The sequence below is a fragment of the Akebia trifoliata genome, chromosome 12 (assembly GCF_017979445.1).
Source record: "Akebia trifoliata isolate Shusen 1 chromosome 12, ASM1797944v1, whole genome shotgun sequence".
Classification (NCBI taxonomy): domain Eukaryota; kingdom Viridiplantae; phylum Streptophyta; class Magnoliopsida; order Ranunculales; family Lardizabalaceae; genus Akebia; species Akebia trifoliata.
This window is the reverse complement of record NC_141386.1, coordinates 25,381,968-25,409,675: the sequence shown is the minus strand read 5'-3', so window position 1 is coordinate 25,409,675 and position 27,708 is coordinate 25,381,968. Positions and strand designations below refer to the sequence as shown.

At 32.8% G+C, this 27,708-nt stretch overlaps 2 protein-coding genes across 3 annotated transcripts; one reads left to right on the top strand and one right to left on the bottom strand.

Annotated features, from left to right (window-relative positions):
• The first annotated feature begins 3,892 nt into the window (after positions 1–3,892).
• CM2 (chorismate mutase 2) lies at positions 3,893–8,150 on the top strand. The gene is made up of 4 exons (XM_086417974.1): positions 3,893–4,082; positions 4,199–4,421; positions 7,415–7,648; positions 7,726–8,150. Exons 1-4 carry the CDS (start codon positions 4,051–4,053, stop codon positions 8,047–8,049), a joined length of 813 nt encoding a protein of 270 aa, XP_086274100.1. The 5' UTR covers positions 3,893–4,050; the 3' UTR covers positions 8,050–8,150.
• On the bottom strand, positions 6,512–12,771 carry PUP5 (purine permease 5). 2 transcript variants are annotated; one of them, XM_086417972.1, is made up of 2 exons: positions 12,614–12,771; positions 6,512–10,332 (listed from the first exon to the last, which is right to left on the bottom strand). In XM_086417972.1, exons 1-2 carry the CDS (start codon positions 12,639–12,641, stop codon positions 9,263–9,265), a joined length of 1,098 nt encoding a protein of 365 aa, XP_086274098.1. In that variant the 5' UTR covers positions 12,642–12,771; the 3' UTR covers positions 6,512–9,262. The 2 variants fall into 2 exon arrangements, with proteins under 2 accessions (XP_086274098.1, XP_086274099.1); XM_086417973.1 differs by lacking the exon at positions 12,614–12,771 and adding an exon at positions 10,530–10,684.
• Positions 12,772–27,708: the final 14,937 nt, after the last annotated feature.

Below are 27,708 nucleotides of genomic sequence, written 5' to 3'. Positions count from 1 at the left end.
CTTTGAACATCCACATAAAGCTAAAAGTAATAGTCGGAATCTAATGCAAATGTTATATTTTAGAGAGCTGTTATTGCAACACCAACTTTTACCAAGAAGACGCACAAATGTGTGTTAATTATCTAGTGATTTCATATGAATTAGGGTGCTCTTAGCAAAAGCTGGTGTGCAATAGAATCTCTCTTTTTTCAAATCAGGAAATGCTTCTCTGCCGAAGAACAAAAAACGCTTCCTGAACTTTCGCAAACACTACCTTAGTCAGAATACAGTCTAGGGAATCAATTTCTCTTTAGAAAAAACAAAAGAAAAGACAACAAGAAAACCATTTGCCTGGATTTTCAAGTTTCACTCAGATAAATATGTCTTGATAAAGGTAGATTTTCTAGGGTCAAGCGATGTCAAACACTGATTGTCCAACATCGGCTGATATGGGAAGATAAATAAATGCAAGTTTGATAAGTATTTATTTCTTAGGGATCAGCTTTCCATAAGAAATACCTTGTCATCATAACCGTATGTTGAAGTCTGAAATTTTCTATTAGTCAAACTCATGATTGACTCAACCAAGTCATCTCATTTCGGATGAAATAAATCTGTTTAAATCAGTTTATATATATATATATTATTATATTGTTTTTTTATATAAAATAAATTGGATTTGAAGACACTCATTTTAAAAGGTTTCCAAGATCGTGATGACTAACCCGAGTCATCTCATGTTTTCTTTTTCTAAACCATGATGCTCACTCACAAGATCATATTTATATTAAGATAATAATTATTTAAATTACCAAAATTTGCTATTTTAATAAAAAATTACAAAATCTATTTGGCTAACAAACTGTGGAAGAATAAAATCTACGGCCACAAAAGAAAGCCTAAGGGGTCGGAGGTATGCTTCAAGGTTCTCATGGTCCGGTTGCTCCCATTCCCGAATCTATATGGGTCGGGTACGATTTAAGAGAATAACTACCTAAGAGGGTAAGGCTCGTAAATCCCTGGATTCTCGGGATATGGGCATAAGATTTTAGGAAAATTCCTAATTTTAAGGGATTGAACGTTTACTTTTTCAAGAAGAGAAAGGAAAGAAGGGCTCTATAAATAAGGGAAGAGAAGATCCAAAAGGGGGAGTGAATCATTGTTTTTTTTTTTTTTTTCTCTCTTTAGAATCTAACTTTGGCACCAGAGCTTCTTCCTCTTTCCAGGGATAAGCCGAAGCAAAGTAAGAACTATCAACGTGCGACCCTGGAGTCTCGGCCATAATCAAAGCTCAGTTAATATCAGGAAATTGCGAAAATTGACTTCTACACGAACCATCAATTTTTTTTATTATCTCTAACATTTAAATCGTATATTAGATAGAGAACTTCAACTTGGTTGGGACTAGTAATTTTCCTCTAGCACAATATTTTGAGAACTTAAAAATAATAAAAATAAAAACCTTGATTTTTCACTATTAGGAGTTTTGTAAGTGTCCCTTCAAAACTTTAAATCAAATCTAAAAAAAAATTATTTTTGTTATTATTATTTTATTAAAGAGTTTAGCCATCCCATACTCGTTCGTGGGATAGTAGTGTCCAAATGAGTGTACAACCTTTGGATTCTAAATGAATCTTGATGGATCATTACAAAAAACATAAATTTTTTTTTAAATTCATCGTACTCAACGTGGTTTTATTGAGAATTCTTTCATGATATTAAGTTAATCCCAAAGGGTATTTATAAATATTACGTCAAACAAGATATATAAATTAACTTAATAATGATTCGATTTTTACCCAGTATTTGATTTGATACGTATTAGATGTATTTTTAATGTCCCACATGACACGTGTATGACTTTTAGGCTTTTGATTAAAATAAAGTTATCCGATCTAATCTCTAGAATATTAGTTGATACAATTAGAGAAGTAATTTCTTATTTTTAACTTCTTACTTTGATGGGAAGTGGAGTGGCAATTACAAAATTAAATTAGCAATTACTAAAGGAAATAGGTCCTCTCTATTCTCGTTTTTAAGAGGCATCATACAGTTTCCATCATTAATGTGTGAATGCAGATTTTCTTTAAGAGAAAGGGTTAAGAGAGATAAACTTATCTCCTAGAGAATTATATATTTTCAAATCAAGAATTAATTGAAGAAATCACTATGGATTCCGGTATGTTATTTATGTTTGTGAAAATCATGATAGTTAAGATTCTTGAAATTTTATAAAGCATTAAACATATATATATAAATCTGAAACTAACAATACGAATAAAAAAAACAGGATTTTGATTTAAAATTTTGATTTTTGGATTGAATTTTATTGATCTGATAAAATTTTGAATTGATTTTGAATTTACCTCAACTCAATCTAATAAAAACCCAAACCAATTCTTGTACACATATTTATAATAAGAAAAAAAAAATGAATTTTTTACAAACTTTCCTCATCTCTCTTTCTCATTATTAAAAAATAAAAATAAAAAACCTTGGTTATGTCTCCCCTCCCCCCCTCCCCCCCTCTTAAAAAAAAAAAAGACCTTCCAAGCCCTAAGTATGTTTGAAATATTTCTCTATTTGGAAAATAAGAACTCTGTAATTAAGAATCTACAACCCCCATAATCCTTTTCAGAGACGGGTCCTAAAGAATCTTGTCCACAATTTCCAAAACCTTCGTTTACTATGAAAAACGACATATCGTCAAAATAGAAGACATTATCAAACCCTAGTTTTGCTATTAAACCTTCAGGTAAGAAGATATCGTTCGATAAGAAATCCATATCGAGAAGAGGGCATTGTAGGGAGTAGAAATCAATGGATATCTTAGGGTATGATTGATCAATTTCACTACTAGAATTGTATGGTATTGTTGGATTCACTATTGTTAGGGTTTGTTTTTTTTTTTGGAACTGGAGAAGGTTACAAAGGGGAAGCAAATAGTGATTGTGCGAAGAAGAACTGAAGAAGACTTGCTCTCTGTCTCTTTCTCAATTCTCTCTAAAACCCTCCCCAAACCCAAGTATTTTTTTTCCCGAAAATCCATTGTACTCAACCTCTAGGATCGGATTGATTTTGGATTAAATGGAAACTTAATTGGATTGGATTTGGTTCAAGATTTCATTGATCTGATCAGATCTGGATCTTAGATCAAAGGTTTCGGATTGATAGTACTTCAATAGTGATTTGATACCGAATTGATCCATTGCCAACTCTAGAAATCTTAATTGATATATTCTAAATATTAGCTTAGTAAAAAATATATTTTAAATATATCATTCTCCATCACAATATTTCATTTGTACTGACTTACACTATCAATGATACAATGTATCTCATGCACTTTAATACAATACATCTAATTCTCTAACATACATCTCTCTCTTTAGAAAGCACTTGTATTTTTTTTTTTTACCCAAATCCGTTATATATAAGGCACAACTTTTTTCTCTCAAATTTTTAACCTAAGATTCTCTCTCCTTCAACCTTCAAATCTCGATGAGAAAAAAAAAAAAAGATTTTTAGGAAATAAAAGAGGATGGATTTTTCAGATGAAAAATCAAGGGTTTTTAAAAAGAGAAAGAAATTGAAGATTATGCTCTGTAGATGAGGTTCAGGGTGAAAAACCGATGATGAAGATGAGGGCTTCAGAGGAGATTGAAGTGAGTTTTAAAACAAAGGGGGGTTTCTCTAATATTTGTCAAAAGTGGGCAACGTTTAAATCATCTCCAAAATATGTTCTATTCCTATCAAGAGTCATTCTTATTTGGTCAAAATGTCAAACAGGTGGGCCAACGACACATAGGTAGGAGATTCTCCTTACCAACCTAACTGTTTTGACCGTAGTTCGATTGCCACGTGTAATAAAACGTCCTCTGTAGAGGCTCCTTATCTTCTCTGTCAGAGCAGAGAAACGAGAAAACTTAGCCGCGTGGAAAAACTTCTCGTGCGCACTACGCACCCGTTAGTTGATCTCACGAAGAACCCACGATTCTGTTATAAAATTGCGCCAAAAGCTTCTCCTTTATCTCATCTCTCCATCTTCGAAAATTCCCTATTTCCACTTTCATGGCTGCGACCTCCACTGAAGTGTCTTCAAGGTCTCATTTCTGCACCTTTAATGGCGAAAAATTCTCTCTTTTATTATCTTTCTCATCTTCTTTTTTTCTCTGTTAATTTTAGTGGGTTTTGATTCGTTTAAGCTATGGTTTTGCAGAATTATTAAGAGCGGGATATCTGATTCGATGAATGGATTGAGCCTCGAATCCGTGAGAAAGTCTCTGATTCGACAGGAAGATACGATCGTATTTAGTTTGATTGAGAGAGCGAAATTCCCTCTTAATTCTCCAGCTTACGATGAATCTTCTTTATCGATTCCGGGTTTCTGTGGATCTTTGCTTCAATACATTGTGAAGGAAACGGAGGCTGTTCACGCTAAGGTGAGGGGTTTTTTTTTTTCTTTTCTTTTCTTCCTCTATTTGTTTTTTTCGACTCCACGTTTTGGTCAATAATAAATATAACCCCCTGTGTTTTCAAACTGATAACATATACCCCCTTGAGCGAGGTCTTCTATGAAAGATTAATGTAAATGACCTAAATGCCCTTATCTTCAATTTCTAGTTGATTCTTACTTCTCAAAACTACTTTTTACCCTTATCTTCAATCGTAGGGCCTATGTGGATTGACTTTTCTAAGTACTTCTGACTCTTGTGGGGAGTCTGAAGCACTTTAAAGGTGTTTGGATAAATAACTCCTGGAAAAAACTACTTTACTGTAGAGTCATTTTAGTATTTTTTCACGGAGTACTGATGGTGCTACTTCTCTAAACTACTTTTGCGCGGGGCCACAAAACATTGTCAAAATAATGGGATTGGGACAAGTATGCCCCTTATAAATTTTGAAAATTACAAACCTACTCTCAAAAAGGCAATTGGAATAATATTATATTACTATCCATTGATGTAATGATAGCCTTTTGGTGTAACATTTGGGACAAATATTCCCCTCATAAATTTTGAAAATTACAAGCATACCCTCAAAAATATAATTGCAATAATACTATATTGATATCCATTAATGTGGTGGTAGCATTTTGGTGTAGCATTTGGGACAAGTATGCCCCTCATAAATTTTGAAAATTACAAGCATACCTTCAAAAATACAATTAAATAATATTTTATTAATCCATTGATGTCGTGGTAGCTTTTTAATGTAACATTTGAATTTGGATTTCTAACTCCCTTAATTGCTCACTCAATGATTTATCCATGAGCGTTCCAACTATGATTGAAGTTTTTTATTGCAAGATTGATGTAAACAATTACACACAAATTTACTATCCATTGATGTGGTGAAAGCTTCTTCATATTTTTAGTGGTTGTATATATTTGCTCACAATATCTTCTATTTATTTATAATTGTTAAGCGTTTATATAAGTTTTTATGGATAAAAATAATAACTTTTATTTCTTTTAGAGCATAATTTGTTAAGTTGTAATGTTAAAAATAATAACTGATACTTATAAGAGCATTCTAATCATTTTAACAGAATCCAAAATAGTTTCCAAACACAAAACTCTATCAAAAGTACTTTTGACAATACTTTTCAAAACCTACATCCAAACAAACAACAGTTATCCACTTACTTCAAACAGTACTTCAAGAAGTACTTATGTTCTAAATACTTCTGGCTCTTGTATCAACACGGGCCTTGATTTTATCTTGAATAATGATAAACTGACTCCACCCTCTACTCTTTGGGCGCAACATGTGCATAGAACCATAAATTTGTTCCTCGGGATGCACAACTGCACATTCCATATCAGGAGAGTAGAGGGGGAGTATGTCACAAGGGTAGTAAAAAAATCACGACTTTTATATCTTCTTCAATTGTTAAGAACCCAATTGATATGAACTTAAATTTTCACACCACTAACCCATAGGTGTTATTGGTTTAGTCCGTGTCATTTATGAACGAACGAACAACCGAAAGGACTACTTGGAACTCAAAAATAAGGATACGAAAGTGAAAATTGCCACAAAGTGGACCATTGTGGACATCAACTATGGAGCGTGGTGGTATGCTAAGATCTCAAAGAGATGTGGATTTAACTCATCCCTAACACCTAAGTACTTTTGGTGTATTTATTGGGTTCATATCATCAAACTTCAAATCTCAAGAATAAGATGAGATTTTTGGAGAAGTAAAAGATCCGATGGAATTTTGGATAGAAAAATCACGGGTTTTCTACAATACATTGACAACAATGTTAAATAGGTTAAAATTAGTTTTCTTCAGAGGTTGACACCTTGTAGATGATAGATTTTCTATGACCAAAAGGGAAGGGGGTGAATAGAGGTTGAAGATGAGGGCATTTAGTTCATTTCATGTTATTTTCTCCTCAAAAAAACCTAGGTCAAGTAGGCCATGTCATCAATTTGAGAACATGAGGGGTATCTCAGATATTGACCAAAATGTGAAGGGGTATGTCTAAATAACCTTTATTTTAAATGGAGCACTCATCATCAATTCCTCAAACTCGAGCTGGGTTTGTTAGGTTTCTTAGGGAGTTTTTCACTGAAAAATTTTTGTTCTTCCAAGGAGATTTTTCAAGGCTTTATATTTTTCTACTATATTCCTCATTGCTCTCTCTCTCTCTCTCTCTCACACACACACACACACACACACAATTGGATGTCATTAGATATTTGCTCTGTTCACAATCAGAAATGGGTTTAATATTTTACTCGAAAAATTCTATTTTGCTTTGTTTTTTAGTTGCCTTTTCTGTCACACAAATTTCAATGGTGAAGCAATATGAGTTTTAGTTTAATTTAGGTGGGGAACAGGGAGTCAGATTGTTCAATAACACAAACTCAGGAAAAGCTGAAAATGGGTAATCTGAAATAGTTAAATAACACCAAGTTGGGGAAATAAGACAGCAAACTAATGAACAATGAAAGATACATGTCATCGATTCTTGTACAAAACAGTGGTTTGAATACAACTTGACAAATTCCCTTCATTGTATTTCTGAACTTCTAACAATGTTCTTACTTTCTTGATTTAAAGATGATGAATCAAATCGTAATAAACAATCTTAGTACCTAGAATAGAGGGGGTCTCAAGTATAAGTTGTATCGTGGAAAAGGTTTTTTTCCAAAAACCATTTGTGCACTCATGGTTTTTTACATGAAGAGTGGCATTTTTATTTGATTTTCAAGAAATAATCTATTGATCGATCCTTGAAGTTTAAGGATCTCTACTTCTATTTCCAGTTCTTTACCACCTCCAGATTTCCCTCTATTCCCAACAATGATAATTCAAAGATCGAAGTGTAAATAATAGACCTATGTTGGGTCTGGGTTTTTATATCTCCATATATTTCCTCTTTAGTAAATACTTATATACATCTAATCCTGTACTTTTCAGCTCGGCAGATATGAAAATCCCGAGGAGCATCCGTTCTTCCCTGATGACTTACCATCCTCGCTCTTGCCCCCACACAACTACCCACAGGTATTGCATCCCGCGGCTGCTTCCATTAACATAAACAAGAGCATATGGGATATGTATGTCAATCAACTGCTTCCATTGTTCACTGTCGAGGGTGTTGATGGCGGCAACTATGTGTCTACTGCAGCATGCGATCTCGAATGTTTACAGGTAATAATGGCAAAGATTATTTTAGGAACCCTAAGGACGAATTTATACTAAATGAGATAGTCAATGGTTTTTTGTAGGTCCTCTCTAGAAGGATCCATTATGGTAAGTTTGTAGCGGAGGTCAAATTCAGAGATGCACCGGATGATTATGAGCCAGCCATCCGTGCCCAAGACAGAGATGCTCTGATGAAACTGTTGACATTCGAGAGTGTTGAAGAGATGGTGAAGATGAGAGTTGCGAAGAAGGCTATGGCATTTGGACAAGACGTGAGCCTTGATGATAAGGGGGGGAGTGGAAAGTATAAGGTTGACCCATCCGTAGTTGATCGCCTTTATGGTGAATGGGTGATGCCTCTGACTAAACTTGTTCAAGTTGAGTACCTTCTCCGCCGCCTCGATTGAAGCCCCTTTTGCTTCTTAAATTTATCGACATGAATCCTATACTCTAGAACATTCTAAATAAATATATGTTTTCCATGGAAGCTAACATTTTTGTATATCTATATCGAAAGAGTCGTGCATTTAGACAGGCATAGATATGCTTGCTTGTATGGATTGATTGCATTCTCATAGAATATATGCATCTCTATATTCCAAGGGGTTGGCTTAGTGCCGAGCCGAGCCTTGATAAGCTCCTCATAAAGGGTAGGTCAAGTGTTTGAAATCCAACGAAGCAATGAATTCCTTGGGGCCACCCTCCAGGGTCCGGTTGACCCTCGACTTTGAAATCCCACGAAGCAATGAATTCCCTGGGGCCATCCTCTAGGGTCTGGTTGACCCTCGACTCAACCAATTGCATGTAGGACTTTCTGAGGGCGGGGGCGAGAGGGGAGGGGGGGTACGTGTGACCGTGGGATTAGTTTCACCCGAAGGGTGGGTATACCCACGATAAGCAAGAGATATATGTATATAGGGAAATGTTCAACACCCTACCATTTACCCAACAATTTGCCCAACGTGTTTTGTCCTACATGGGTTATAAGTTTTGGAATGGGCTGATTTTTGGTGAGGATGATCTCTACGGTTAGAAGATCTTCCTCATCAAAAATCAGCTCATTCCAAAATTTCTAGCCCCATGTTTACAAGTTGAAAAATCGTGAACCATCCATTTTTTGTAAACCATTTTTGATGGGGTTAGAAGTTTTGGAATGGGCTGATTTTTGGTGAGGATGATCTCCTCACCATAGAGATCATCCTCACCAAAAATCAGCCTATTCCAAAACTTCTAGCTCATGTAGGACAAAACACGTAGGGTAAACTGTAGGGTAAAGCGTAGGGTGTTGAACGGGACCCATACATATATAATTCTAATGGATGAGGGCAGGGGCGGAGCTGGTGGGGGCAATTGCCCCCACAGAACTTTGAGACACCCCTATATTTTCAACTAATTACATGTCCCATTTGTCCCTACTCACCTCTCTCCCTTAAACCACTCATCTTCAAGTTCTTCAACTATACAACTAACCATAGTTTCCCCCACTACAAGAAAATCCTGGCTCCGCCCCTGGATGAGGGGATGTGACATTCTTGTAGAAGAAGGCTACATAAAAATAAAATAAAAATCAACAAAATAAAAAGAATTAACTTAATAAACAGGTTAGTTGCAAACTTATCATTAGGTGGATGCTTTACTTCTAGACGAATGGCCGAAAATGTATGACCCAAAGCCCCAGAAAGTAATAATCAGAGCAAGGATCTTGAAACCACTCATGGGGTCACTAAATAAAATGACAGCAGCAATGCTTGTGAGAGGTACCCTAACTGCATTAAGAACACCAGCCAGCACCGTTGAAGACAAAAAAAGCACGGCAGTGCCTCCTAAAACTCCCAGCTGAAAAGTTACGGCACCCCATATGAGAACCATGTAATATGAGGTTTCTCCATGCTTGAAACTTCTAGCTTCCAATCTCATCCCATGAAAGTCTCTATTCACAACCATCCCAATTGTTGTAAAAACAAAGGCAAGGAAAGAAACCATAACTTGTTGCTCCAACACAACATGGAAAGATCTTCTCCCTAGTAACTTAACAAACACTAGCTCGGAAAGAGCAAAGATGAGTCCATGAAGAGCTGATCCCAAAATGTCCCATATAAACCCTAAGGTATATTGTCTATTACTGATCCCGCTGAATCTGTCTGAATCCGAATCCAAAGCAATGAGAGCCATAGCGGAAGTTATGATCACAATGGCATTTATAGTGGAGCTATTTAATTTGTTTTTCACAATAAAATGCCCAAACAATGCAGAAAACACAAGGGATGAAGATGCCAGAAGAGAAGCGGTTGATGCTGGGAGGTAAGCGTAAGCCCATGCGTACATTAGGTTATCAGCGGCACTTAGAAAACCCAAAACAATATAAGAAAGAGTGAGTTTGAAGGTGAGAGGAGTGGGCGTAATTTTACGGAAGAAGTACATAGGGGCTAAGAAAAGAGCAGATAGAGGCCACCCTGCAACTGCCACCCACGAGATGATCCATTTGCTCTTGCCCCCATCAGCAAAATAGAGACGAGATAAGAGGCTTGAGGCAGGGAAAGCTACGAGCATCGCTCCACTGCTCAGAACTAATAGAATCCAATATGAGATTGGTTTTTTTCTGTATGCTTCACATGTGATGGTGCTAAGTTTGGAAAGCTTGCCCCACAAAGAAACCGATCTTCCTGACACAGCATCTTCATTAATTTCCCCTAAAGTGAACAAAAAAATGAATTATAAAATAACATATGTTCTTGAAATCAATAATACTTTGAACATGAGAATTAATGCATATTAGATGGACAAAGTAGAAAATTGTTAGTGGGTTATGAAGAGAAGGGTGAGTAAATTAAACTTGCATATTGATCATTGGGAATGTTCCCATTGCTGATAAAGTAGATTGGATTACCTAAACCAACAAAGAGGGCCTATAACTCAAATCTTGGAAAGATCAATGTTAAGTGAATAAACCCATCAAGTAGCCAAATATTAAGAATGAAGCTTGAGATGCATTATCTTTGAACCTTATTTGTTGTACACCGCTACAACAGAAACCATGTCAACCTGGGAAGACCAAGCAAGTGAAAGCCTTTAACCAGTATCACTAAAGAAGAAGGCAAGTCTTTTATAGAGTTGTCTGCTTGGAGGCACTGTTTGAAAGCCCATAATACAGAAGGCATCAAGGCAAGTCCATCCCTATGGAGAATATAGAAAGATTATAACTCCCAAGTGTGGATGAATACTTTTGGTGAATGTTCGAGGTGTACAAAAGACAGATTGGCTAAGAAAGATTTGCTTAAGTTGTTCATGCATCTCTAGGAAAATCGTTTGTAGCTCCATTGGGCTCACAGAAGAACTACGAAGTAAAAAAGAACACATATACAGATAGAGAAGTGTGACTCAAGCAATTGTCGATGAGAAAGGAAGGAGATCAGAGAGAAGGGTACAATGGAGACCAAAAAACCTTTCACGTAGTTCCTGTTTTAATGAAATGAAGGAGAAACAAAAGATAAAAAAAATATTAGCTGGGCTATGCCAGTTCTTACCATGTAGACATAAAAGAACATCAAAGTCTAATCTTTGTTTTAGCATTAGTTAGTAATATGTGGACTGAAAAAACTGCAGCCACTGAAAATACAAGTTTAAAATGATTTTTGAAACAAAAATGGAGTGAGTGAAAAGGTCAAACATACGAGAATCAAAATATTTGTGAGTGAGATGTTTGGGTGTAGTATAAGTTTATTTCAAATACTCGTACCAAATAAAACTCATAGGTATATATTACCTATATCCAAATTTAAATACATATATATAGGCATATTGTACACACAACTATATACACAGTGTGTGTGTGTGTGCGTCTTCATGTAAAGCCAGTTATGGTCTCAATTACAAAACGAGTCTGTAAAAGGTGTCAGTGAGGGCTTTCTATCCCATGGCCTCCATACATTTGACAGTCGTTACCCCAATCCAGCCTCCCATGTTTTGCAAAATGCCATTCCCTCCAATGCGACTAAGTTTGATAATGTTATAAAGCCAGTTATTCTCTCAAACAAGCCCCTATAAGATGATAATAAAGGCTTTCTCCTCCCCATGACCTCCATACTTTGATCCTTAGTACCCCCGATCGTGAGCCCGTCCTCGTCCCAGTTAGTGAAATGATATTCACTCTAGTGCCACTATGATTTATCGTGGCCCTATTAGCTTCCAATTTGATGGCATTTTAGCACCAACGTGGTGATCAGTGGGAGATTTTTTTTTTTTTTTTATCATAGAAAAGTCAACCCAAGATTTCACATAATCCCAGATTGACCAATCATATGATGTCGCAAGTATTGAGGACTTCCCTAATATGGGTATTTTTGTAAATTGGGGATGCTCTCAATACACATGGCATCCTATAATTGGTCAATCCAGATTCTGTGAAATTCCGAATTAACTTTTCTCTATGCCAAAAATTTCTCCCCACATGGTGGCTCATCTGCCACCATCTTCACATTTTATCCACCCCACGCACGTTTTCTACTTGTTCCTCTTTTCTTTTCCCAATCAAGCATAACTTTTAGGGGCACTTTCCCATTTACTTTTCTCATACCATTTCTCACGGCCATTCCCTCTCTAGCAACCATGATTTAAATCACAGAATTCAAAATAATTCTAATAAAATTACTTCATAAAACACAAAAGTATCCCAAATTTTTCTGGGATTTCTACTGAAACTTTACGAAATTGATTGTCGATGAACTTTTACAGATTTTCTTCAATTCTAATCAACCAAACAGCCACCTAATTAAAAATTAAAATTTTATCTATTTATTTATAGTTTTCTATCAAGCCCCAATGTCAAAAGCAAAGAAAAAAAAGAATTGTAAACCTTAAATATAAGGAAATTAGTAGCTGAAATTACATTACAAGAATAAAAAGTGGGTAATCTTTAAAAGATCATTAAACTTGCATAAATTCAAAGAACAGAGATGGAGTAGAAGAACTAACCTTGTTTATGTTGGGGATCGATATCCATGGATTTGAAAGAGAAAACTAGAGCTCCTCCTCTTCTATTTTTTCTACAAATGGAAAACGAGACCTCAGCTCACACAATTGAAACTCTGCCAGTTTTGGCCCGCTAAAATTGGTGACGCTCACGCATCATGTCTATATATTTACGGAAAATTTCTTAAAGAATCCTCGCGGGGGGATTTCTTTCTAAATAGTCCCTAAGTTTTCAGCGGTTGTTTGGTAGGACCCTTGTTAGCAATCTCCCGTTTAATTTTTGAAAAATTCACAAATTTTTCATTTTATTTTTCAATGAAAGTATTATTCTCTGAATTATTGAATTACTCTGAATAATTCTCTGATTTTTAGTATGAAAAGATTAAAACATGATTTTTACGAATTTTACAATTTTAACGAATCTTTATAAAACTCGATGGAATAAAAAATGCTACTGCAACTTGTTGTATGTTGCAAAGTGTAAATTGGTAAGTTGTGACATATAACACAAGTCAACTTTGAAGCAGTCATATTTCAAAATTTTGGAGGAATCCACATTTTTACATGACAAATATCCCTTATATCTTAAAAAAATTAATGACACGACCCTCTACATTTATTTGAGATTACACTTTAATTTTTCAAATTAATAATTTATCCCTTGACTTTGGTCTTCTTTTAAAAATTGATGGAACAATAAGCTCAATGTCCTCATTATCACCATCATCAATTTCATCATCACCATCACCATTAACACCACTATCATATGGCCGAATTTTTAGTTTTCGAATTTTTGAAATGAAACGGATAATACACACATGAAGCATATCTCACATATTTTCCATTTATTGAATTTTTTGTCGAATTTTAGACCGAATTTTTGTGATTTAAAATCGAATAGAACTCGATTTTTTCACGAATCAAATTATTACCATATTCCGAATTGCTAACAAGGGGTAGGACATTTCCTAAACTTTTTCTTTCTAAATGGTCTCTCGACCTCATCTCCCACATTTCTCACAATTGAATGCCCTAATCATTCAAACCCATCGTTTTCATCCAAAAATTGGATTTTTTACACCTCAGTCAAGTTTTGGAGACTCCATTCTGTTGAAAGGATTTAAGAAAGAAGAAGAAGCCATTTTCAAGGGTGTTTTCAAACATTTTGAAGATGTATGTAAAAAGCTAGGGTTTTTTTTTTAACTTTTTTTCCCTAGTTTTTGAATGAAAATTAATCAATAATGGTTCTTTTGGGTTGAAATCATTTTTAAAAAGTTGTTATCTCAAGTTTTTAGTTGATTTTTTCATGTGTTTTAGTCGAAAAAACTTGAAAATTGAAAATTGAAAATGGGTGGGTGTGGATGATTATTTTTGTAAAAGCATTGGATTGCAACATGTGGTACTATAGGATCCGAGCCTAACACGGAACAACACATTCTAAGTCGAAGGTGACTCCAAAAATTGAGTCCAATCGACAAAGGGAAATTAATGAGCCGAGCTCAAAGAAAAGCAAAGCCAACACTCCGAGTCGAAGGAAGGAGAACGAGAATAATCTTATCTCGGAGCTTGGAATCAAAGAGATCAAACTTAACACATTACAAGGTCTAAATTTTGAAATATCAAGGATTTGGTTAAGCTATTATCTGGTAGATATTCAACAAATCAGGGATCACCCTAGATATGGGGAATCCGTTGCTAAACTAATTCAATGAATATAGACGTGATCCAAAAGAAGATATACTCTAATTCGGATTCTAATTCTAAATTGGAAGGAAGATAACACCAAGAAGGAAAACGGAAGGATTAGGATTTCACCTCTATAAATACAAAGGGCAGAGATATTAAAAGGTATGTTTTTTTTTACACACATAAACTCTGCTAATTTTTGTACAAAATCTGACTTGGGTGTCAGAAAGGTGATGTTGTAGGCACACCTAGGAGCTCAAAGATCACATTTTCGAAGTAGCAAGTGAGGATCTCAAAATAGTACAAGAAATTGCATCTACAATGGATTTTACCAGTGTCGAGTTCACCACTTTTTATTTAAAAAAATGGTGAGCTCGACAATAATTAAAAAGAGTCGAGTTTGACAATAAATAAAAAGTGGTAAACTCAACAGTAAAAAAATGTGAACTCGGCACTAAATAAAAAAGCATCAAGTTCGACAGTAAAAATTATGAGCTCGATAGTACGAGATATCATTAAGAAAGAAATTTTTTATTAAATATCATGTCAAGCTATCATGCAAAACTTAGGGCCGATTTAGAAAGAAACCCTTCCATGAGGGTCCTTTAAGTAATTTTCCCATATTTTTATTGTATGATTTGAATGAGGATTTTACTCAAATGCCCTCATTTAATTTCGATTCATGGGCAATATTGAGGAAATAACTAGTAAAACAGCTATGTATTTTGCAGAGGAAATTACTTAACAAATCATATTTTTTAAGAGTTCGACTAGTCTTACTAAGTTAGTAAGGATTTCACCCTTACTAAGGTCCTTTGGTTCACCTTGTGACAAAAAAATGATTCGATGCTTCAAGGTTATAGAGGACAAAATTCTATGAACTTTGAAAAAAAAAAAGTTATTTTTCACCAAATTTTAATTTTAAATTTTGGAGTTAGGTGGAAGTTTCGTAGTTGTCCATTTTCAAAAGGGAAAATTACTTAAAGCACCCTCGTGGAGGGACTTCTTTCTAAACAGTCCCTAAGTTTTTCAACTTATCTTAATATGACATTTAGTAAACTTTTTCTTTCTAAATGGTCCATGAAGACCTTTTCACCATTTTTAGCATGTGAAATGTCAGAATTACCCTTTCATTGGATTTTGATGATATGAAGTCTTAGAAATCTCTAATAGATCAATCTAGCTCTCATTCCTTCAAGTTCTTCTTTCCAATTTATTATACGTTAAAATCAACACAAGAGGTGAGTTTTAATACTTTTTTTTGCTTATTTTCTATGAATATAATAGATCTAAGCCAAAATCCAAGTAAATAGATGGTTTATAAAGAGTTTACGGTTCATCCATTTCGTTTTGTTTGTCGTTTTGATGAAAAAATTGTGTTGGAATCAAAATTACATAATCGAACAAAAATTAACTACAACATCGAGTTCATACTAAATAATATTATGAACTCGACGCTTTTTTAATTACCGTCGATTTCGATACTAAATAATATTAAAATCGTCGAACTCGATTCTATTTAATATAGATTTTTTATGCAACAAAACCTTGAGTGAATGACCGCATCCACTTTAACTTTCTAATGAAATGACAATTCACCTCATGTGTTCAATTACATCTACTTACTTGTTTGAAGACATGACAATTCACAAAAGGTCCAGTGAAAGGTCACATCCACATTACTTGAGTGTCTATATATATCTATAGAATACAATCTTTTGAATCCCATCTCTCAAGTCATAATGATCTTCTTCTATATATATAAAAAAAACTCATAATCGACAATATCTGGTGAAAATCACTGATTGTCATTAGTAATGATGAATCGGATGAAGAAACAGAACTGACAAATAATGACGATTGTTAGTTCGATGAATACTTAGGAAACTCATGTTACGACACGAGTAGCTTAGACGAAGCAACTCGTGATGATATAATCGAACACTTCAAACTATAGAGTCGACTGAAGATTATTTCAGTGAAAATAATAAATAGTGGTGTTGGTTGGTCAATGAAACTGAATATCTTAAGATGGCGATGCATGAAATCGGGGAAAAAATTTCCTAATAGAGAACAAAAATATACGCAAAGAATATATTATCTATATTTAATCAAGCTCTTGAACGCCAAAAAAGGAAAATGCACGAATGCATTTCCGTCATACGACACGACAGATTGAGTGACTTTCCTGTATTTATTGAATAAGAAAGAGAAGAATTTATCAATAATAATAACCTTGGTTCGACATACAATATGACTGATGAAAATGATTTAGATTAAGTTATGTTTTCTTTTCTAAGTTATGCATCCATTTTCAATGTTATGATTAAGTTATGTTTTTCTCGATGCTAATTAATATTAAAATTGTCGAATACGATAGTATTTGAAATCTCGTTGCTAATTTTAAATTTACATGATTTATTTCTATTTAATAATAAATTTTTTTATGCAACAAGAACCATAACATCATGACTGAAATATAATATTTAAATTGACAAAAACACACACACACACACACACACACACAATACATACCATATTTTGAGTTCAAAAAATAGTTGACTTCAATACCATGAGATAATTGTACCATTATATATAATAATCAGGGATTTTTAATATAAAAATTTATTTAGTTAAATAAATTACTGTCGACTTCAAAATAAATTACAATTGAGTTCAATAAATTACCATCGAGTTCAATAATATTACTCTCAAATTCGGTGGTATTACCAAATTACACTTTCTGTGAAGGTTTGTTCACAATATCATTACCATCGAGTTCATGTGGTGATTATATTACTATCAAGTTCATAATTCAATTCGTACATATTAACTAGATGGTAATTTAATTACCGTCGAGTTTATATTATTAATTCTATTGAACACAACAGTAATAAAAAAATGAACTCCATGCTGTAAAAAATGAACATTTGTCTTCTCCGACAAGAAAATGACAGAAAACTTTAAAAATAATCAAATCAAATTTTTTTTTTTTTCCAGAAAATTCACAATTCTTTTAGAGAAAAAATCATGATTTATTCAACAACTATTAAAATCATAATTTAATCACAATTTTTTGTCACTGCGATCTATGCTAGCCTCCCTAATACTAGAGATAGGGGTTTCAATGGATAGTCAAAAATTCGAATCTGATTCGAATTCGTATTCGAAAAATCAAATATTATCCGAAAATTTTGGATTCGAATTCGAATTCGGATAGTTTTCGATATTCGAAATGCTTATCGGATTCAAATTCAGATAATGATATACCGAATTCAATAATATCTGATTCGAAAATAAAATAAATACATATGATTTTATTAGTATATAATATTATAAAAGTTAAGATAGAATTTATTTTTTCCTTCTTTGAAATTTGAATGCCTTCTTCTCTCTCCATTGTTACATTATTCTGTCTCCATTAAGGTTGAAGCTTGCAAATAGGGGAGAACTCCAATGAGGCGACCAGAGGAGAACTCTAGTGAAGCGATGATTATGCACCATTCCATTATAGGTAGCTCTCTCAAATTGCTATCGAGGAAAACCCTTGATTTTCTCTCAATCTCATCCAACCACAATGGAAATATTTGATTTTTCTCTTATTCTCATCCAAAAAGTATGGAACCCTAGATGTTTTGCTCAATCTCATCCAACCATCATGGAAACCCTTGATTTTTCTCTCAATCTCATCTGACCACCATGAAAATCAAGGGTTTTTAATAGATAAGTTTTGAGAAAATGAAAGGGTTGAAAATATTTAGAAAAAAATCAAGGGTTTCTGACAAAGGTTAAAGATGAGGATTTTTTTATTACATATTGGAGATGAAAGGTCTTAAAGATGATTTGAGAAAAAAACAAGGGGCTTTTTTTTTTTTTTTTTTTTAAACACAGGCAATCTGAATCGGATATCCGATTACTTAATTGAATTCGAATTCAGATATTGATTTTGAATATCCGCCTGATTTTGGATTTGAATTCAGATATTAGTATATCCGATTTAAATAGTACCCTTTGACAGACTTAACTAAAGATCGTTTAAAAAACCCTAGATAACATAGGATATCCCACAAACCTTTTTGGGATGAGACTAATTCCTACGGTTGCACCATCCGACGCCATGCATGAAAGTTTCCCAATGTTCAACAAGGTAATAATAGGATATATAGTTAAGAACAGACAAGTGAAGGGAGTAATACTTATCACTAGATTTTCCACCTCTCCTAAACTAATTAATTGAGTCAGAATCAACTGGTTCTAGAATTATAAGTAATGTGAGGTACACCATATTGCAATGGCATCCTTGAAATTAGATATTTAACCAATTAGGTTCCTAAAACAAACTCGTGATTAAGAAACTTTAGTACCATAATATCCCATTTATTGGCCCTTATGGTTTGAATCTAGTATCTAACCCATAACATAGACAAAGGCCATAGGAGTTCCAAGATGATCATATTGTGGAGGAAGGAAGTGCTTTAAGGTGTCAAAACATTAAAATTCCTAAAAGTTATGGATGATAAAAGGGTGGGACGTTCAAGCCTTTATGGACCAAGATGAATATATTTTAATTTAATTGAAACAGTTCCTGAAAATTAGGAATTTCTATGTGGGACATCTAAGTAAGGCTTAAAATGGTATAGATTTAATCCAAAATCCGAGTGATCCAAATATGAGTTTAGTGGGTTTGATTTCATCAAATATATCCGAATTAAAATATGGTTCGGATATGGGTTGAGGTCCCTTGACTCGAGTCAGATACATTTTCATCCCTATATTTGCAAAAATTCGAATGATATATTACTTTGCAAGTTGTATTCCTATATTTTTTTAAGTTATTTTTCATCAACCAATAATGGTTAGGTGTAGTGGTTAACGCCTTTCTTCAAAATAGAGAGGTCTTACGTTCAAGTCATTATTTAATTACATCTTAACAATTTTATTTGAAATAATCTTAAACGGTTTGACATGACTCGGACATGATCTTAACTAGTATGATCTGAGTCGGATTCGGACACAATGTTGTAGGAAGTCAATTTAACATTTATATATTAGTATTTGCTTTATATTTATGATTTTATATGCATAGAATCATAGATACTTTTCAAGAGATACGAGTGGAAAGCATCTAAGGTTCTATGCACACCACCACATCAACGCAATGTTGTAGGATGTCAGTTTAGAATTTTCTTTATATGCAATATGGCACGAGTGCAAACCCACATGTATAAAAAAAAACTTGAGTCGTGCTGAAGTGATCTCAAGATTGGACTTCATATCGCACATTTTGACATGAAAGTAGATATGAACCATACATGTTTTTTCACTCCTATCTCTAGGAAAGTATCTATGGTTCCCATACACTTTCACATCAGAGTGTGCAATATGAGGTCCAATCTTGAAGTCACTTCAGCATTATTCAAAAAACTTATTTGTAAATTAAAATATTTATTAAAGGGTTTTTGAAGATAATATAATAAAAAGTCACTTTTGTAATTTTGATAACTAAGCAAAGTTGCAATTTTCTTGGTGTTTTACTAAAATAGTCCTGATTAAATTAAATTTAAATATAAAGGTCGGGGCATTTATGACAACTTTATGAAACTCATTCTACTCCACCTTGTCTCATCACATAATAGTATATTAGTGTGAGAAACCCTCCTTTGTACAATACACGTGGCATTTGGAATTTATTTCACACCCATACATTTCCCCTAAAATTTGAAAGACTTTCTTGAAAATGCCACATGTTCAAAATTTTGAAAAAGGCTGCCCGCTTCATAGTTTTTCTTCGAATATCTCTTTCCCTCTCTCACAAGCACACATGGGGAATGCTAACATTCAAGACCTCATGGGAACATTAGCATTTTCCAATACCACACTTACTTTCTAATAATACCCTTACTAATTTTGTCCTTTAGTGAATAAGACAATGATATGTTGGTCTTTTACATAATAAATATATTTATTAAGAGCATAATAAATGCATTTATTATGTTTATTATGTTAACAGTGATTGCCAAAGTATCAAATAAATCTAAATATTAAAATACCCTTAGTATTCATTATGTAAAAGACAAACATTTATTGTGTAAAAAACTAACATACTCTTGTATATATATATACACATGGGGAATGCTAACATTCAAGACCTCGTGGGAATGTTAACATTTTTCACCACACTTACTTTCTAAATATCCCTACCAATTTTATCCTTTAGTGAAGAAGACAAGGATCAGTTGGTTTTTTACATAATAAATACATTTATTAAGGGCATAATAAATGCATTTATTATGTTGGCATTGATTGCCAAAACTTGATATAAATCTAAAGACTAAAATACCCTTAATATTTATTACGTAAAAGACAAGCATTTATTATGTTAAAGACTAACATACCCTTATATATATATATATATATTAAAGTTCATCAGTGCCCATGACACGATCATCCTCTTTCGAGTTAAGGGGGGTAAAAATTAATATAAAAAAAGTTGGAGAGGTATTATTAAGAAGAGTCGTGATAAATTGACGTGCAAATCTAACATTCTTGATGTAATAGTACACAAAATCCTAGATTTTTTTCTTCGGGATACACGAGAAAAAAGAATCTATGGTTCTGTGCACATGTCATGTCAAGAATGCCAATTTTGTAAGTTAGTTTATCATTAGTCTATTAGAAAAAGAGGAGTGAGGAAATACAATAAAGATGGTAAAAGGGGTAAAAGAGAAAAGATAATTAAGTTAAAGGAGTACTATTGAAAATGAGGTGAAAGAAGAAAATTAATAAAATTAGTGGGATATTATTGAAAAAAGGGAAGAGGAAATGAATGATAATAAAGTTGACGGGGGTGAAGAGGGGAGGCAATAAAGTAGTTAATTTGGACCTCACATAAAGGTTGGATGAAATGTTTATCCCCCATAATTGAAGTAAAAGTGGGATCGACAGTTGTGTTTATTATATATACTAGAGTTTGCTCGTGCTTACGACACGAGCATCCTTTTTGGAGTTAAGGGGGATAAAAATAAAAAAAATAATAAAGTTGAAAGGATATTATTAAAAAAAATTAAAGTTATAAAGATAAACGAGAAAAATAATAAAGTTGAATAAGTATTATTAAGAAAAGGGGGAGATGAGGAAAGATAATAAAGTTGTTTAAAGGGGTAAAAGATGAAAGATAATAAATTAGAGGGGTGTTATTGAAAATGGGTAAAAGAGGAAAAACAATAAGATTGGAGAGATATTATTGAAAAAATGGAGAAGAGAAAAAAATAATTATAAAGTTGAAATGGTAAAAAGAAAAAACAATAAAGTGAGTATGGTAGACCCATAAAACTGTAGCAAAGTGGGCCCTATAGTTGTGTTTTATTATATACTAGGGTTCTCCCGTGCATACAACATGGGCATTCTCTTTGGGATTAAGAGGTAAAAACGAAAAAAAATAAAGTTAAGTGGTATTATTAAGTTTTTTTTAGATTAAAGGGCAAAAGATGAAAATAATATAATGGATTAAATGAGTAAAATAAAAGGAAATATAGTGAAGTTAGAGGGGGTGAAGAGGAAAGGTATTTTAATATTAAGGGGTAAAAGGGTGATAATTGTGCAAATTGATTATATTTATCCTTAATTTGTGAAGATTAATTAATATTAATTTGATTAATATGGTCTAATTAGTTGAATTTTCTTTCTTGTAGGTTTTGGATGTTCAAAATGAGAGAAAAATGCTAAAGATGGATTTTTGATAAATAAAACATGCAACAGGGTGGAGGAGCAATTATGAGATAAGTTAAAGAAGGGCTAAAGAAATAAGGAAAAGTTTTCGAAAAATGAATATCTCTACACATTCTCTTACGTATATTTAGTTTTATTCTAAAAGATCACATACATCTCTTCATATCTTTATTTTTTCTATTTATTTATATCTTTCCTCCACATGTTTAATTTTCTATCCTCTCATATCTCTCACCTTCCATTTTAATTGATTTTTATTTTTCTCTATTCTCTTAACATTGTTTATTTCTCTACACTTCTAATTATTTTCTCCATCTTTTTCTTCTCCAATTTTTCTCTCTCTTTAATTTCTTTTAATTTAATTTTCTAGACTTTTTATTCAATATTTTGATGGATTTGTCTATAGAGATTGTTGGCTAAAATCCTAACTAGGACTAAGGGTAAAACTCGAAGATTGTAATTTTATTTCGATCTACAATGGTGGATTAGTGTTTATATTTTTTTGGACCAATTTAAGATAAGTTAATTATTTTTTGTTTAATTCTATATCTATAAATTCATTTTGAGTTTTTGTTTATGATTATCATATTGAATGCTTAAAATTTTTTCTTGATTCATTGTAGATGATTGTTATATTGATTGCTTAAGGAATTCCTGTAATATGTGAATGTGTAACACGTGACAACCTTATTTTTTTCAAAATATTTTAGAAAATAATTTTTAGTTTGATTGTTGTATCATTCGATTAGGGAGAATCTTTATTTGAACATAATCGAGAAAGAATGTTAAATGAATAAAATTAAAATTTTTGAGTGGATCCTCGATGCCTTAATACTTTTTAATTTTTATTTTACATATTTAATTTTTACTTCATATGATAGTCTGAAAAATCATCTTTTTAATAATTTAGGTTAAATCTTCTTCCACCTCATCCGTGTTTTATTTTAATTTTTACATAATCCCCGTGGATCAACCACGGACTCTCGAGATTTTACTACTTCGCTACAACCCTACACTTGGAGTATTTAATCTACACTATTTCAATCGTAGCAAATTTTTGGCATCGTTCCCAGGGACCGACATAATTAATTGTTCGGATTGAGGAGAATTAGGGAAGCTTTCTAATTTTTTTAGTTTTTCTTCTTCTTTCCTTCATTTAGATTTTTTATTATTTTACTTTAGTTTTTATTTCACAATTATACCAAAGTTCTCCCATGCCTATAACACGGGCATCCTCTTTGGGATTAAGAGGTAAAAACAAAACAAAAAAAGTTAAGCGGTATTATTAAAAAAAATTAGATAAAGGCGCAAAAAATGAAAATAATATAATGGATCAATGGAGTAATATATATATAGTGAAGTTCGAGGTGGTGAAGAGGAAAGATATTTTGATATTAAAGGGTAAAAGGGAAAAAATAATAAAGTAGATTAAAAGAGTAAAAGATGATATGTAGTAAAGTTAGAGGGCACAAAGGAAAGGTAATAAAGTGGGCCCCACAAAAATTTTAGATGGATAAGATGTTTATCTTAATTGGATGGAAGTTTGTCCCTCATTAACTTAATTAGTATTTGTTCCATTAAAGATGTGAGTTAATGAATATTTTTTTCAAATTAAAATTTTACAATAAGAAATTTTTGGAAGAGATAGTCTATTTTAAGCTCCAATGCATAGTTTATATGTAAAATTAAAGAACTTTAAATAATATGTATTAACCTTAAAACATAGGAAAACCATAAATCATTTATAGTATAAAAAGAAATGAAAAAAATAAATCGATTCTAAGTACCCATTGGATAGAAACTAATGGTTCTGGTTCCTGTAGATTAGGTACCATATTAGACTCGACTCTAATCAGTTCCAATAGAACTGGAACTAGGATTTTCAGTTTTGGTAAAATGGGGCCTATTGACACCCTTATGCGTTATGTTGCGCTTTCTTGCAATTATTATTGACAGTGGAAACTCTAATATACAACGTTCTTACAATTGTTCCAGTATGCGTTACGTTGTGTATCATCAAAGTGCTTGTTTGATTCTAGTCATTTTTTCTTTATAACATGTAATAGGTATTCTAGCCTAACCAAAAGTTTTTCCGACTCTTCATTGTAAGGTATCACTGGTGCTATGAAAGGTGATAAGAAACCTTGGAATCTCTTCCATCAGAATCATTTGAACAATTTAGCTCTATTATTATGTCTTGATGATATTCTAGGAATTGGTGGAATCGGAAATAAGAACTTGATTGGATGGGGAACTAAAAGTTCAAATAATGGTATGCCAATTTTTTGTTTCCATTTGATTCTCTTTAATTTTTCTAGTCTGTTGTGATTATCTCCCTTTGATTTTATGATTTAGTAGATCGTCAACAAACTTTCCTATTTTTCTTTGATTTTGATTTTTAAACATTTTATGATTGATTTGTACTTCTATTAGGTACGATCCCCTTCTTTCCGTCCATCCAAGCAAGCCAACACGTCTTACAATTGAGCCTTATTCCTCGCAATACAAAACCAAGTCTTTTGTTTTTGTAACAGACTTCATAGGATTGGTGACTAATACTTCCACATTCAAATTTTAATTCTTTCATTTTTATTTATTTGTGAATGCTCTTGGATGCTAACTTAATTCATCATCTTACAACAATATATGGTTTCTAAAGAAGTTCATGGCCAAGTGAGCTATAATGAGTCTCCCTAGTCTTGTGAAACATGCTACTGTAGCAATGTTGAAGACATATATGGTGATGTAAAGATAGAAGAGAAAATTTTATGTCGAGAAGGTATGATGAGGCAGGAAGAGTAGCAATGGCAGAGCCCAAAAGGCATCAAAATATATTAATCAAGAACCAAATTTATTTTTGTTGTTCTTCACTAGTTATTGGTAGATTCAATGTTGGTTCAAAAGAAAATACATGGGATAATGTTAAAAGTATGTGTTGAATGTAACTAATTAATTGCTTCCTCTGTTATTAGCATATTTATTTTGGAAATCTATTTACATTGGTGTGGCAATAGAATTTCTCCTTTTTTTTTCCCAATTTCATGTTGTCCATATTAGTCATTTTAATTGCTATCCTATCATGGAAATATTTTAGTACCTTGATTATGATTGTGAAGGAGTCCCTTGAAATGATACATTAATTTTGAGTATTTTACTTGTTGACCCAAAACCAAATATTATTTAAATATTTACCCTCATAATCGAAATAACTCTAAGCAAATATAACTTTTAACTTTCTTAGACACAAGTACTACCCATTTTCTATCTATATGGACTGTATGGAATGGCACATGCATGTAAAGCATACAATTTAAGAAAGGTAAATGCAATAAAAATTAGAAGACATTTTTCACTGTTGAATTTGGATTTTAAATTTTAAAATTCAATGGCGATCAATTTCCAAAGCCTTTGAATAGATATTAAAAAAATTATTAGCCGACTTTGGGTTTAAAAGGGTAGGAGAGGAAAGATAATAAAATTTTGAAGTTATTAAAGAAAAAGGGGCATTAGAGGAAAGGTAATAAAATTGGAGGGGTAATCCTGAAAAGAATGGTAGAAGAAGAAATACAATAAAGTTAGAAGGACATCCTTGAAATTGATTAACAAAAGAGAGACAATAAAATTAAAGTTGTGCTCGAGATTCGTAGCATTATTAAATTTCCAACCCCTCTTTATGTAAGGGAAATCGAGTGGGGTCCAATTTTATATTTTATTATATAAACTAGGGTTCACCCGTGCCTACCGAACAAGCATCCTTTTGAGGTTAATGTAGTAAAAGCGCAAAAATTATAATGTTGGAGAATATTATTAAAAGCTTTTTTCAACTAAAATTGTAATGTAATCCTCATTTTAATGAAAAGTAGCATTAAACAATTTCAATGTGCTTTCTAAAGGGTTTGAATTTAATATTTTTCTGAAATAAAAAAATCAATATTAACATAGTTTGAATTTGTTAGGGTTGAGCTTCGACATAATCAATTTATGCTCAATGGAGGATTTGGACTGTTATAAGACACCTGTAGGCCGCCACTTTTAGGTCAAGTCTAAACTATTTGCATAAACCTAGTTCTCAGGGAAAATTACTTAAAGGGCCCTAGTGGAGGAACTTTTTTCTAAATGCTCCCTAACTTTTAGGGTTTCTCTTAATAATCCATCTAGTAAAACTTTACTTTCTAATCAAGCCCTGAATCTCACTCCTTACACTTCGCATGATTAAAACGTAGAATGTGCTCTAATTGTTCGAACTCACCATTTTCATTGAAAAAATTTAGATTTTAGGCATCTCGATTGAGTTTAGGACACTTCATTCTAAGGTTAAGGATTTGAGAAGGAAGAAGAAGACATTTTCAAAGGTTTTGATGATGTATGTAGAAAACTAGGGGTGTGTTTTTTAAATTTTCACTTCATTTTTGGATGAAAATCAATCAAAGATGGTTCTTTTGGTTTGAAATCATATAGACAAGTCATTATGTCAAGTTTTTAGTCGATCTTTTCATGTATTTTAGTTCAAAAATCTCAAGAAAAAAATATGTTGTGAGCTCGACATAAAATAAAAATTTTAAAAATTGTCATAGTCAACAATAAAATTTATTAAACTCAACAATAATATTTGGTGACATCAACAATAAATAAAAAGCTGTGAGCTCGACATAAAATAAAAATGTTGACTTCGACAATAAATAAAAATTGTGAGCTCGACAATAACGGGGGACCATTAAGGTAAAAAAAGTTAATTAAATGGATTATCAAGCTACCGTCCAAAAAGATTATTAAGAAAGAAAATTGACATTGTTTGGGACATTGGTGTACATAGAACCATAGATGATTCTCACTCGTATTTTGTTGAAAAGCATCTATGGTTCTAAAGACACATCCATGTTAACAATGTTTCAAACGATGTCCATTTCAATGTTACTTCAGCATTTTCCTATAAATAACCCATCAAGCAACTTTTGGATTTAAAAACCAAGTGTACGCGTGGTGCACAAACTATGCGTAAGCTTGGATGCGAGATACAAAACTCAATGAGGGGAGTGCAAAGCTTAAGGGTTAGGGTTTAAAACGGGTCGAATATGAGTGTGTCTGTATCCATATTCGAATATTGTATTTGGATCCGAATCCGATTCTGATCATACTAGTTAAGACCATATCCGAACCATTTTACTTTTATTAAAACCATATCCAGATTCAATCCGATTGAATTTATTGATTCGAGTCAATCGGGTTGGATAATGTTAAATCATTTAAAATTATTTTAAATAAAATTGCTAAAATATGACTAAATGGTAACTTAAACTCAAGACCTCTTCATTTTAAAGAGAGGCTTTAATCACTTCACCCAATCGTTGTTGGTTGATATAAGATGACTTAAAAAATATAAGAATACATTTTGCAAAATAATATATCATTCGGATTTTGACGAATACAGGGATGGAGTCATATCTGACCCGAATCCTACTCGGGTCAAGGGACATCAACTCATATCTAAACTATATTTTAATTCGGTTTTACTTGATGAAACCAAACCCACTAAATTTAGATTCAAATCACTCAAATTTCGGATAAAATCCGTACCATTTTAAACCCTACATCTAAGCCTTAGTGGGTTTATGGATATACTTTAACGGGTCAAGATCCCTTGACTCCTAAGAATAATTGATGAAAAAAACACATGATCCCAACCC